Source organism: Myotis davidii, unplaced genomic scaffold (assembly GCF_000327345.1).
Source record: "Myotis davidii unplaced genomic scaffold, ASM32734v1 scaffold73, whole genome shotgun sequence".
NCBI lineage: Eukaryota > Metazoa > Chordata > Mammalia > Chiroptera > Vespertilionidae > Myotis > Myotis davidii.
This window is the reverse complement of record NW_006286675.1, coordinates 6,846,234-6,859,417: the sequence shown is the minus strand read 5'-3', so window position 1 is coordinate 6,859,417 and position 13,184 is coordinate 6,846,234. Positions and strand designations below refer to the sequence as shown.

Sequence of the window (13,184 nt, the reverse complement as noted above, 5' to 3'; positions counted from 1 at the left end):
GAGGAGGGGGCGGCGGGGAGAGAGCTATTTTTAACAAGCTTTAAAAAAAATCTACCTCGAGAGGAAGATCCTACCAGGACCTGACATCCACAGATGAGCATTTGAAGAGTCATTAAGCAAAATAATCCGATGCCCACCTCTCCTGGCAGTCCCAGAAAAGGCCAGAGAAGGAAGGGCGAGCTGAGGAATCTTCTCTGGGGAACTTACAGTTCCATGAAAATTTATACTTAACCTTTGGATGCTGGTCCACGTAGGAAAAAGAGCTCTCTCTGGGAGGAATGAGAAAAGGTTCATCAGCTGGAAAAGAGAGGGCATTCTGGGCAAAGGGAGCCACAGGACAAAAGGTCTAAGGTGAAAGTGCCTGGAGTGGGGAGGGCTGGGCATGTGGGAGGCGTGGCACCCGCCACAGAGTGGTCATGAGAATGACAGGGATGTTGCTGAAAAGGCCTGTGGACCCACAGGGCCAAAGCCGTGAATGCCCTTGAGGAGTTAAGACTTTCTCCTGTGCTCGAAGGAAGAGCCACAGGCTTTCGAAGCAAGGCAGTGACGTCATGGGAGATGCGTGTGGAGAATTTTACAACAGTGCAGGGAAGAGAGGATAAAGCACAGAGCTGAGGCTGCAGAGTTGGACAGATAGGAGTCTAAATGTACTTAGGAGGAGAACTGACAACACCTGGTATTGGGTCCAGTGAGGGTGGGAAGAAAGATTCTGAAGTCAGGAACAAAGGGGGATCTTGGCAATTAACCAAAGAGCAAGTGGCGGGAGGCACAGAGTTGGGAGGGTTCATATTGGATCTATGGGGTGGCTTCCAGGGGACACGTGCGGTTGTTAGCAATATGTGTCTGATCCTCAGGAAGCCCGTGGCAAAAGGGGGGACACCTTACACGGAGAGATTCTTCACCAGGTAGCCCCCATTCCAGTGTTTCAGTGACTTACCAAATCCAGAAACGAAACTGGGAAGTGAGGCAGTGTTATTTACTGCACTCTAAGTGCCTCTACAACTGTTACTTCACCACGCCTCCCAGTCCATCTTCACAGTGCATCTAAGAGATGAGTATTGTGATCTCTGTTTTAGCAACGAGGCAATTTAGGTTCAGAGAAGTTAGGTGACTTTCTGGGGAGTCACACAGCACTCTTCAGAGAGAGATTTTAAACTCGGAGATTCTGCCCATTTTACTGTGCCTCTTAGCACAATTGGCATTCATTTGTGTTGCCAATTCTAGTATGTTGCATGTTGTATGATTCATGTTTGTCATTTGCTATCATCCCCATGCCCTGGATATAAGGACAAATGAAATTTGGACAAACTAGGCATATCCCCAATAAAACCAAAGGACAGGCTAGTTTTCATCCCTCCAACTGTGTTTTAGAGGCAAAGAAATCCTGTCACTTTTATTCAGTAATCCAGCAGATTAGATGCATATCCAAAGAAACCAATGGAATCATTTTTTAAACATACTTAAAAAAAATAACTTACTTATCACCAACTCTTCTCTCTTCTCACTAGTTAGCATTCCCTTCCTGTCAGTTTCATGAGGGCAGGGAGTTCTGTTTCCTATTGGATTCCCATCACCTCGAACAGTGCCTGGCACATAATGGGAGCTCAAAAATATTGCCCGCTGAATGCACTCAAGTCCAAGACTCCTGGCTAGCCCTGGAGTTATGTTCTCAAATCAATAGATTTTTACATGTCAGGCAAAATTAGTGCATAGCTAAGCGAGCCTTTAAAATCCCTTAAATTGCCCCCACAAAACCACATGTAGATATATGATCTCCAAGTCCCACCCGGTTTCTTCCTGGCTTTGGAACAGATTATTGTTTTTCAGTTGAGCCCCAGGATGAAGTAGCTGGCTAGTGTTTAGAGGGTCCTGTTGCACATGAAACATATAACTTCAAACACTTGGAGCTCCCGCCCCCCAGAGCAACCTGGCTTTGGGACTGGAGATTCAAATCTGCCATCTCACGCTTCCTGAGTGGATGAGCCAGCATTATAGCCAAACCGTTCCTCTTTCTCCATCCCCTTCCTGTATTTTTTCCTCTGCTAAACTCCTAAACTTGAACTGGTGGTAAGCTCCGCAGCACTGACACTGAATGTGAGGCAAGCTGGACAGACCGACAGAGGTGGACCAGACGCTAGGTAGGACCACTGGCCTCAGTCGTGCAGTCTGTGAAGGCAGCATGGTTCTTTTGCCTTTGAATTTGTCCTTCTGGAGAGCAAAGAAAATGTGACAACTTTATAGGCTCTTTAAAAAGACCAAACTCCGTGTAAGGGCTCTCACTTCCCCAGGATCTGCGGACAACTCATCCTTCTATCAAGAAAATCCAGAGACCTTGACTTTCTTCTTCAGCAAAAGTAAAGGAAGCAATCTCAGTCTTCAATGAAATTTCCTTTCATTCAGAGCACTTTAGAGCTTGTTGTTGTGAAGAACGAAGGATGTGCTGAGTTTTTTAAAATGAGTTCTTAAATTACTTATATTTCCTTAATTGGATTACAAATGCGTCTACCCACACGAGTGAAATAAGTCTGTATGGTTTTTTAAAACCTGTGGTAAACGGGGGCACTATTGTGTAAAATAATACAACACAAATTTTCTCGTAGGAATCAAGAGAAAAATTAAAGGTTTGACTGAAGCTGGTCCTTGGTTAGTGAAATTGTATTTGGCAGATAATGGCATAGATGGAAAAGGAAAAGATGGAGAAAACAGTTTGTTGGAATTCACTCAGATCTTAACGTGGTGAGTAGAAAATTGAGAGATTGTGTTTGTTCATCTCCCAAAACTAGTACTTGGGATAAGTCATGGGGACAGTTACCTACCTGCAAGTTGTTAACAGTGCTAAGTGAGGTTTTCCCTCTCTGGGAGAGAAGCAGTAGCCCATCGTGGTCTCGGGATGAGATCCTAAGGGAAGGCCTACACTCACAGAAATAGCATGGCGGACCATCATTTTGCTTTCTGCTCTGCCACACTACAGATGACAACAGAACTGGCTGCAGATTGGTGGGGACCCAGTCTGGCCGGCAGGGCTCCGTGGTTGAGCTTTGACCTACGAACCAGGAGGTCACAGTTCCCAGTCAGGGCATGTGCCTGGGTTGCGGGCTTGATCCCCAGTGTGGGGCATGCAGGAGGCAGCCAATCCATGATCCTCTCTCATCATTGATGTTTCTCGCTCTCTCTCCCTCTACCTTCCTCTCTGAAATCAATAAAAATATATTTTTTTAAAAAAGAATTTGTGGGGACCCAGTGCAAATGCAAACTCATGGGCCTTTGTTCAATATTAAGAATTTTAGGATGAAAATAGCAGAGCACTGAACCGAGTGAGGAGCCCATCTGAGCATGGGGCCCTGTGCAGCTAACTGCCGGCTCTGTGTGCTGGGGGATGTAAACACAGCTAAGTGCACCAGCGCTGGTAGTCCCTTCCCCGTGTCCTTTTAATTCTGACACTGAACACTTACATCTTTTTGTTCTCATTTTGAAAGCATAATAACTAAGGAACACTGGGGATTAGAACACTTTCTTGGCATATTTGAATCATACTTCCTGGTTCTTCTCAAGCAGACTGCCTAGCTCACTCTCTCGTTCCACCCTTTCCTAGCAGTATAAGCTTAGGCAAATGAAGTAGCTGCTCTGTATCTGTTTCCTCATTTGTAAAAATGGGGATAATATTATCTAACTCAAGAGACTGTGTTAGGGTTGAATGGGATTGTGTATGTAGGCTGCTAAAGACAGTGCCTAGGGTGCCAGCTAGCACCTTAATACAAATTGGAAAAAAGGACCCCTCTGGGCAGATGCATGAAAAGAGGCACCACCGCTGGCCAGTGAGTCCGAGCAAGTTACCCTCCCAGATCTGTGTTTCAGGGCCCAGGACTTAGCCAGCAGCGCTGGGCTGGATTCAGCCACACTCATACCCTGGGAAGGCCCTTTGTGCCAGGCACAGGACGTAGGCATGTGGGTGGCCATGATCACATCTGATGCATAGTGAATGCTCTATAAAACCACAGCTAACGTGAGACTGTGTAGAGTAGTGGTTAAACCCAGGGCCTCTGAAATCAGACCTAGATGCAGAACTGTGGCGTTGTAAAGTTTGTCTTCAACGCTCCCCACCCTCCTTCTGTGAATCCCTGCTTCCTCCTTGAAGCAAGCCTGTTCTCGCCCAGCTTGTATGAAGCAATTAGACACAATCAGGCCATTCAGAAACCCAAAGTTGGTCAAGTCCTGATTAGACAGACTGTATCCTTGGGAGCAAGGCCTTCAAGAGGGAGAGTCTGGCGGGATCACTCAGCCCTGGCCTTGAATTCTGGCTGAGAATCATAGAAAGTGTGTACAGAGAGCAAAAGTATGGCCTTGTACTCACTTATTGACCCTAACTGAAATTTCATATCCCCGCACATGGTAAAAACTCAAAATTGTTTTATTCAGTTTCTTTCAAGAGTAGAGGCCATGTGTTAAATTCCTTTTTATCCCTGCAATGTTAGGCACATAATAATATGCATGTAGTAAGTGTGCACTCGTTATAATAGCATTCTTGCTATTGCATTTTGCAAGATGCTTTCATAGGAACTGCTGCATTATGTTTTCACCACAACGTTATGAAATAGGCAGAATAGCCCTTTTCAGGCCAATTTTAGAGATGAGCAAAGTGAGGCCCAAGAGGCACATGGCCTGCTCATGATCACATGATTGACAAGAAATAGAAGCTGCCTGGTAACCCAGGCCTTCACCCCGATTCCATGTCCATTCATGATGCCAGAAATTCCCAAAGACAAGTTGGTTCGATAATCCTCAATGAAATTGGAAAAATAAAGACAGGCAGAGTGTTCATTTTTCATGAAGCTAAACTTGATTTAAAAAGCTACCCTTTAGCCTAGCTGGTGTGGCTCAGTGGATTGAACGTCGACCCATGCACCAAGAGGTCACTGGTGCGATTACCAGTCAGGGCACATATCCAGGTTGCAGGCTCCATCCCCAGTAGGGGGCGTGCAAGAGGCAACTGATCTATGTTTCTATCTCGTCCTTTCCCTCTCTCTAAAAATCAATAAAAACAGGTTTGTTTGTTGGTTTGTTTTTTTAAAAAACTATCCTTTATTTCAAGACTATGGCCTTTTTAATTTCATGTAAAATATTTGTTCTGTTACAATGTTGCTAGGTGAGGATTGTTATTTATTTGACATACTAAAATTTGCCAAACTGACCTTTGTCAGTCCTCCCAAGTTTTTGTTTGTTTGTTTTTTAATACTTTACTGCTGAGTAAAATCTAGAAGACTGGGAGGCCCTGACAATACTATACCATACCTTTTGAATGAATGAATGAATGAATGAATGAATGAGTAAATAAATAAATAAATAAATGGAAGATTTAAGGCAACCAAAAATCCTTATCCTACCAACTTACTTAGAGTAGACATCCAAACTAGAGATTAAATTGGAAAAAACTGGATTCAGGATTTCTTTAGTTTCAAACTGGGTCAGTGCATCATCATTGGAAGGGGGGTTGGAGGTGGAGGGTGAAGAGGACCTAAGAAGAAAGATCATACTCCAAAATAACAGCAGTGAGTTTCTCTGAATAACCATGCTTGGAACAACGCCATTTTGTTTTGTCATTTTCTTTGATCAGCCTGATCAAATACTCTGCCCACTTAAGGGAACTTGACCTTGGAAACAATGTCCTGGGAGAAATGGCTGCTGTTGACATACTTGAAGCACTGAGAGCCAGAAAGACAGGTAGGGTGTTTTCAGTTTGTGTCCCTTCTACCTGTCCACATCCGCTCATTCCGAACTGCTGTACTATTCACACCAGCTGGATGTCCTACAATTCAACTCAATCCTGACACTATCTACCTGGAGACAGCATCGGATTCCACATGGTAAGGGCCCTGCCCCACAAGACAGAAGCCAATTGTAAGACCAGGTTGTCACCTGTGCTTCTGATGGACCCCCTCATTGGGTTTAATTAACTTGCTAGAGCCCCTCACAGGACTCAGGAAACCAGTTTACTCGCTAGATTGCCAGTTTATTACAAAAGATATTAAAGGATACAAATCAACAGACAATGATACCTTGGGTGACATTCCAAACAGAGGAGCTCTGTCCTCGTGGAGTTGGGCCTGGGTGCTGGCATGTGGAAGCATCCTGGTTCCCATCCTAGAAGCTCTCTGAACTCCATCCTTTTGGGTCCTTATGGAGGCTTTATTACAGAGATATGGTTTGTTAAATCACTGGCTGTTGGTGATTGGTTCATCCTCTGTCAGGGGGTGGGGCTGAAAGTTCCAACCTTCTGTTCATGGTTGGTTCCTTTGGCAACCAACAGCCATTCTTAAAGGGGATTTCCAAAAGTCAACGCATTAATATAAACTCAGTTGTGGTTGAAAGGGGCTTGTTATGTATAACAAGACACCATCTCACCTTTATGGCTCTGAAGCAGTTTTTAGGAACTGGGGCAAGGGGCCAAATATTATAACAAAAGCTGTCCTCATTTCTCTTATTACTTAGGAAATTCCAAGGGTTTTGGGAGCTGGAAGCTCCCAACCATGAACTAAGGCCAAATACACATGAGAAATATATTTTGGTCATCTTATAACTCATGATATCATAGGCCTTTATAGGAAATCAGTGAGAACTCCTGGTTTCAAGTGATGCAAAACCAACTCAAAGTGATTTAAGTACAAAAGGAAATTTGTTGAGCCTGGACAGTGTGACTCAGTGGTCGAGCGTTGACTTATGAACCAGGAGGTCTTGGTTCAGTTCCTGGTCCAGGCACATGCCTGGGTTGCAGGCTCAATCACCAGTAGGAGGCATGCAGGAGGCAACTGATCAATAGTTCTCTCACATCATTGATGTTTCTATCTCTCTCCCTCTCCCTCTCTAAAATCAATTTAAACATATTTTTTTTAAAAAAACAAAACAGGAAATTTGTTGACTTATATAACTAAAAGCCCAGGGGTGTTTCTAGCCATAGGTCCAGTTGGATTCAGGGCTTCAAATAATGCTACCTACCTCTATCTCCTAGAAGATCTGCATCTGTGTTGACTTTATTCTCAGGAAATTCTTCCCACACAGTGACAAGTTGGGTAGCATTAGCCAGAAGTTTACATTCTGCTAGTTTAAACTCAAGAAAGAGCCTTTCTCCTGATTTCATTAGGCCATAATGAGTCACATGCACACCTGTTAACAATCACTGTGCAGGGAGAAGAAATACACGAAGTGGCCAGCTCTGAGTTATGTGCTCACCCCTGAAGGGCAGGGGAGTAAAACCCCAAAGAAAACTCAAGAAAGAAGCTAAAACAGAAGCTGGACAAATAAAAACAAGAGAGATCCACTAAAAATAAAGAGCTGATGAATACCAGGATCAGAATTTTGCTTCAGATGATTATACTGGAAGTGGAGTCCAGGACGAATTTGATGTTGGGAAATCTGGGGTTAGGAAGTCCAGTCAGAAGGCTACCACAACCATCAGGTAAAATATATAAACTGTGGGAGAAGGAAAGAGAGGAGTAGTGGGAGTTATTACAGAAATAAATTGTCACGGGTCACTCACATCAAGAAGATACAGGGAAAGGGTATTAAGTGTGATGAAAGTTTCCCATAAGAATGTGGGAGCCCTGGCTGGTGTGGCTCAGTTGGTTGAGTGTTATCCCATGCATGGAAAGATCACTGGTTTGATTCCAATCAGGGCACATTCCCTAATTGCTCTATCCCCAGTGGGGGTATGCAAGAGGCAGCTGATAGATCTCTCTCTCTCTCTCTCTCCCCCCCTCCCTCCCTCTTCCCCTCCCCATTCTCTCTCTCTAAAATCAATAAAAACATATTATTTTTTTAAAAAAGAATGTGGGAGATGGCCCTTTCAGAAGCCTACGACTCAGTCCATGAAATGGAGAGTTGTGAGATATCCTATCTATTTACTACTATGTTCTTCCCCCTCTCAGGTAAACTCCCAGTCTTAAAAGTTACAGTCACTCCTCAGATCTCTTCGGACACCTTCAGATCTATTTGGAAAAGCAGCAATAAATCTAATGTTACCCGTAAAAGGAAGAAGAAGGTATGCTCTTGGATGTTTGTGGATGTTTGTTCCGGTTAGTTACAGCCACCAGGGGGCGCTGTATAGACCCTGCACACTCAACTGGGATAGACTATTACAGCAGATTTTGCACTTGATAATATCGTGAGAATTTTGGTTCTAAGTTAACAGTCCTCTAAACCATCATTTCATTCTAATGAAGGGTGATTGCACAAAAAAAACCTTCTTTTTTTTGTTTTTAAATGTATGATTTCTTGTTCATTCTTTTACAGGTTAAAAACTGAATATGGATGCCATGTTTTCTTATGGATGCTATTTCCATGGCCAAGGAGACACACATATAAAGATATTGCTTGTTATATGATAATATTTCTCACTATAACCAAGCCTCTTTCAGGCTCTAAAGTGTGATAAGACTATTGTATGGAAGATCAAAGTAGTTTTAATCCTATCATGCTTGTCATTTTCTAAAATTTGGGGTTCACAAGTAAGCCTTAGTAAAAATAGGTGGGATTCTTCTCTGGGGCTTTTTCTCTTTTGCATGTGAAATTTACAATTTGAAGAAAGTCGTGATTTTTATCTAAGAAAGAATCTTCTTTCATAAATATATCCATAGTTGGGAACAATAGGAATGTTTGGATATAATAACCACTTTCTAAAAGATAATATCCCCTAAACGGGGATCTTACACAAATGAGGAAACATCTAGTCACTTTACCCCAATTCAAATCTCAGACAGCTCCATGGGAAATGGTAGCGGTATGGTTGATCATTGCATGGATGGTAAATTAGATTAAGTTGAATTTTATATGACATGATAATATGGTGCAGAAATGAAAAGCACAGACCTCAGAATAAAAAAATTAGAATTCTCTGTGGAAACCTGTGACTTTTACCATATGACCTAGGGCAAGTCAGTTAACCTCATTGTGCCTCACTTTCCCCTAATGAAGTGATTCTCAACCTTCTGGCCCTTTAAATACAGTTCCTCATGTTGTGACCCAACCATAAAATTATTTTTGTTGCTACTTCATAACTGTAATGTTGCTACTGTTATGGATCATAATGTAAATATCTGATATGCAGGATGGTCTTAGGCGACCCCTGTGAAAGGGTCGTTCGACCGCCAAAGGGGTCGCGACCCACAGGTTGAGAAACGCTGAAGATAAGAGGAATAGCTTTCTCATTTGGTAATCTTTGAGTGAGATGGTACATGCCAAGCATTTTAAGACAATATCTATTTCATAGTACATGCTCAAAAATAAATCAGTGGCTGTTATTATTGTTGATGTCAGAATTGAGTGACTACAGGCATTTCACTTTGAACAGCTACACAAGAAAAGCAGAATGTACCAAACTGATTTAAAATAAATATACATGTTTATTGTAAAAAAAAAAAAATAGAAAAGAAAAAAGGACTTAAGACCTCTTTATTTTGAACTTTAAAAAACTGTCATTTTTCCATTTATGAATCTAATAAGTGCTGGCTAGTTCATGGGACCAAACTAATGTGGAAGTGGGGTTGGGCATAATAAATTATGTCCATCCTTGAGGCTCTTAGCATCTAGCTAGGAAGACAAGACCTCATGCATTACAAGTAAACAACAATAGAGCATCAGAGCTGAAATAATATAACAAGTCTTTCCCATTTATATATCCAGTGTGTGAGGACCTTCTGAGAAATTATTCCTGCTTTAAAAAACAACCTCTTTTGAAATTTGCCCCTAAAATCCCTGGTTGGAAGTGTAAAGTCTATGTTCCTCTGTAAAGATCTTTTGGCAATGTCTATCAAAATGAAAAATATACAGCTTCTGACCCAGGCATTGTACTTCTAGAAATTTGGTTTACAGATATACTCTTACACATGTGCAAGGAAATATATGCAGCACTGTTTTTAGACATTATAAAAAATTAAATGTGTCTCAAAGGGTTCCCAGGGAAATAAATCATAGGAAAAGTATGTGGTAGAATACTACATAGCCATTAAAAAATAATGTAGATATATAAGTGTTTATGTGGACAGATGTCATAGAAGTACTATTAAACAAAACAAACAAACAAACAAACAGGCTAAAGAATAGTACATGTGAAAAATTCATATTGAAAACTAATCAAGCCCTAGCTGGTTGGGCTCAGTGGATAGAGCATTGGCCTGTGGACTGAAGGGTCCCAGGTTTGATTCCGGTCTAGGGCATATGCCTGGGTTGCGGGCTGGATCCCCAGTAGGGGGAATGCAGGAGGCAGCTGATCAGTGATTCTCTCTCATCATTGATGTTTCTATTTCTCTCTCCCTCTCCCTTCCTCTATGAAATCAATAAAAGTATATGTTTTTAAAAACACACACACAAAAAAACTAATTGAGCCTGAGCTGTGTGGCTCAGTGTTTGAGCATCAACCCATGAACCAGGAATTCATTTTTTATTTCAGGTCAGAGTACATGCCTAAGTTGCGGGTTCAATCCCCAGTGGGGGCGTGCAGGAGGCAGCTGATCAAAGGATTCTCTCTCATCATTAATGTTTTTACCTCTCTTCTCCTTTTCCCTTCCTCTCTCTAAAATCAATAAAAACATATAAATAATCAATTAAAAATCTTAAAACAACAACAATTAATTGATGTGATATGAGCCAGCAAATTGTTGAACATTCATACAATAGACTAGTATTCAACCTTAAAAAGGAAGGAAATTGACATGTGGAAGGAATTGCTACAACATGAATAAACCTTGAGAACATTATGTTAAGTGAAACAAGCCAGTCACAAAAAGGCAAGTTCTGTATGATTCCACTTATATGAGATACCTAGAGTTGCCAGACTCAGAAACAGAATGTAGAACGGTGGTTGCCAAGGGGAGGAGGGGGACGTGGAGAGTTGTTTAATGGGTGTAGAGTTTCAGTTTTAGAAGATGATAAAGTTCTGGAGATTGGTTGCATAATAATGTGAGTATACGTAATACTACTGAACTGTGAACTTAAACATGGTTAGGATAGTCAACTTTATGTTTTGTGTATTTTGCCACAATTTTAAAAATGTTAAGTAAATTCATGTACTATGTGTTTGCCTGTACATATATAGGAATTTCTGGACAGTCTATAAACAGTACTTGCTTTTTTTCATTGCACAGGCATGTACATTTCTTGTCCTTCACCATCCTCTAATCCTTCATTCTTTCATCTGAGTTCGGCTCCTTTTCTCTTTCCAACTGCATTCTATCCTCATCTGGTCCCAACCTTTTTTTTTTATTATTAGTTATCTAGCATTTATAGCCATCTCTAGTTAGATATGTGGTCACTTAATATGAACAGAACATGTACTGTGGTTCATCTGAGTTTGTCTGTAGGGGTTCTTGTCTGGCTCATAAAGTTGGTGGAGTCAGACTTGTGTCTGCCGCCACTACTCGCTGCTCCAGCTGACAGCCGCGGAAGTTTGCTTTCTTCACTCATTTCGGGGCCTCCTCACTGCCTCCACGATGTTTCCCTTATGCATCAGGCCTCAGGAACACTGTCCCTCAATGAGCAGCACACTCAATGGGCGACACACATTAGCATCTAGTCCAATGCGACCCTGTGTCCATATTTATGTTTTTTTTTATGTATTTATGCATCCTTGTCTTCTCTGCCAGATGCCTTGAGCTCGGTTAGCCCCGACTTGGTCACAAGACCTGGCATCAGGAGAGGAGGGGATGAGGGAGGTCCAACAAGAGGTGGGAGGCCCTGAATACCAACCCTGACACAGCAGGCGTCCACCAGCAGATGGTGGTGGTCAGGTGTCTCCTGAGGCTCTCTGTGCCTCCGCTTTCTTGTCTTTTAAACAGAGATGTCTGCTTTGCACTGAAAACGTAATTATATGACCCTGGGCTAACAATAGACTCCTGACTTCAAAACTGTCACCATTACTTCTCTGGACCTCATTCCTCCTACATATAAAAGGAGGTTAAGCTAAATTAAAGGTTCTCACAGAGTGGCCCCAGGGTTCCTGGGAACCTTTCAGAGGTCAGGACTATTTGCATAACAACACTCAGAGCTATTTCTCTCATCTCTCTCTCTCTCTCTCTCTCTCTCTCTCTCTCTCTCTCTCTCCAGTGTTTTCCTGAAGCTACAGGATATGCGTGGTCATTGCTCTTAAGATAATTTGTAATGGGTTTATTTGTGGCGCTCCGGGCCAAGGGTGAACCTGAGTGGGGGCGGTGAAGGATGGAGAAAAGACAGACAAGAGAATGAGCTGGGTCTTGCGGGATGCTGCTCCTCTGATGGAGACACAGCGCCATGGGCTACGAGCTATGTCTTTATTTTATAGCAGATGCTACGAGGCAAAGTAAGGACGTGGTCAAGATGTTTACAACATTCTCGTGGGTTTCGATCCTACTCAACTGCATGCACCTGAACTCTATCAAGCCCACATCACTCAGGCACGTGGGGCCACGGTTCAAGCTCACAACTACAGCTGTTGGCTATAATTGTGCTGGGAGGGCCCTGCCTTCCAAGCTGGGACTTGCACGTGGCCATGAGAGGACTGTGCCCTCTCATCAGTCCGAGGCTTGAACCTGTCCAAACACTGTAGCTGCTCTCCACATTTATTAGATATTTTTAAATGAATTAATACATTGTTCTGGTCCATGCTCCGTTGGTTGGAGCATCCGTCATCATGTCCGAGGCTTGAATGGCGAGTTTGATTCCCGGTCGGAGCACATACCCAGGTTGTGGGTTCCACCTCTGGTCAGGGTGTGTGTGGGAGACAACCAATCTCAATCAATCTCTCTCTCTCTCTTCCCGCCCCCCCTCCCAAGTCTGTAAAAATATATACAAATAAATTTTTAAAAATTTTTTTGTTTTAATTTCTTAACAAATATACATTCTCCACAATCAAAAGCCTCTTGAGGTCCTAGTAATTTTTGAGTGTAAAAAGGTCCTGAGACAGAGGTGGAAGCTCATGGAGGTCATTCAGTCACTCAGCAAACCACTGGGGCTTCTGTGACCAGGCATTTTTGGATCCGGGGGACAGGATGCTCTTGGGGAGTTTACATTTGGGGGTAACAAACGGCTGTGCTAACAAGGTAATTTCTGAAAGACGTAGGTTTCACGGAGGCAGAACGCAGGACACGTGCTTCCTGCACAAAGTGCTCCAGCCATCACGACAGGGCACGCGCCAGCGCGGGGGCCAGGCTTCAGCCGCGGTC

General features: G+C 42.8%; 1 protein-coding gene across 1 annotated transcript in view; it reads left to right on the top strand.

Moving 5' to 3' along the window:
- The window catches only part of LOC102772560, a 27,719-nt gene extending 19,042 nt beyond the window's left edge, over window positions 1–8,677 (top strand). Inside the window, exons 8-11 of the mRNA XM_015560413.1 lie at window positions 2,601–2,736; window positions 5,612–5,718; window positions 7,920–8,032; window positions 8,284–8,677. Coding sequence (XP_015415899.1) covers window positions 2,601–2,736; window positions 5,612–5,718; window positions 7,920–8,032; window positions 8,284–8,295 — 368 coding nt within the window. The 3' untranslated portion in view covers window positions 8,296–8,677. The remainder of the gene's footprint in view (window positions 1–2,600; window positions 2,737–5,611; window positions 5,719–7,919; window positions 8,033–8,283) is intronic.
- Window positions 8,678–13,184: the final 4,507 nt, after the last annotated feature.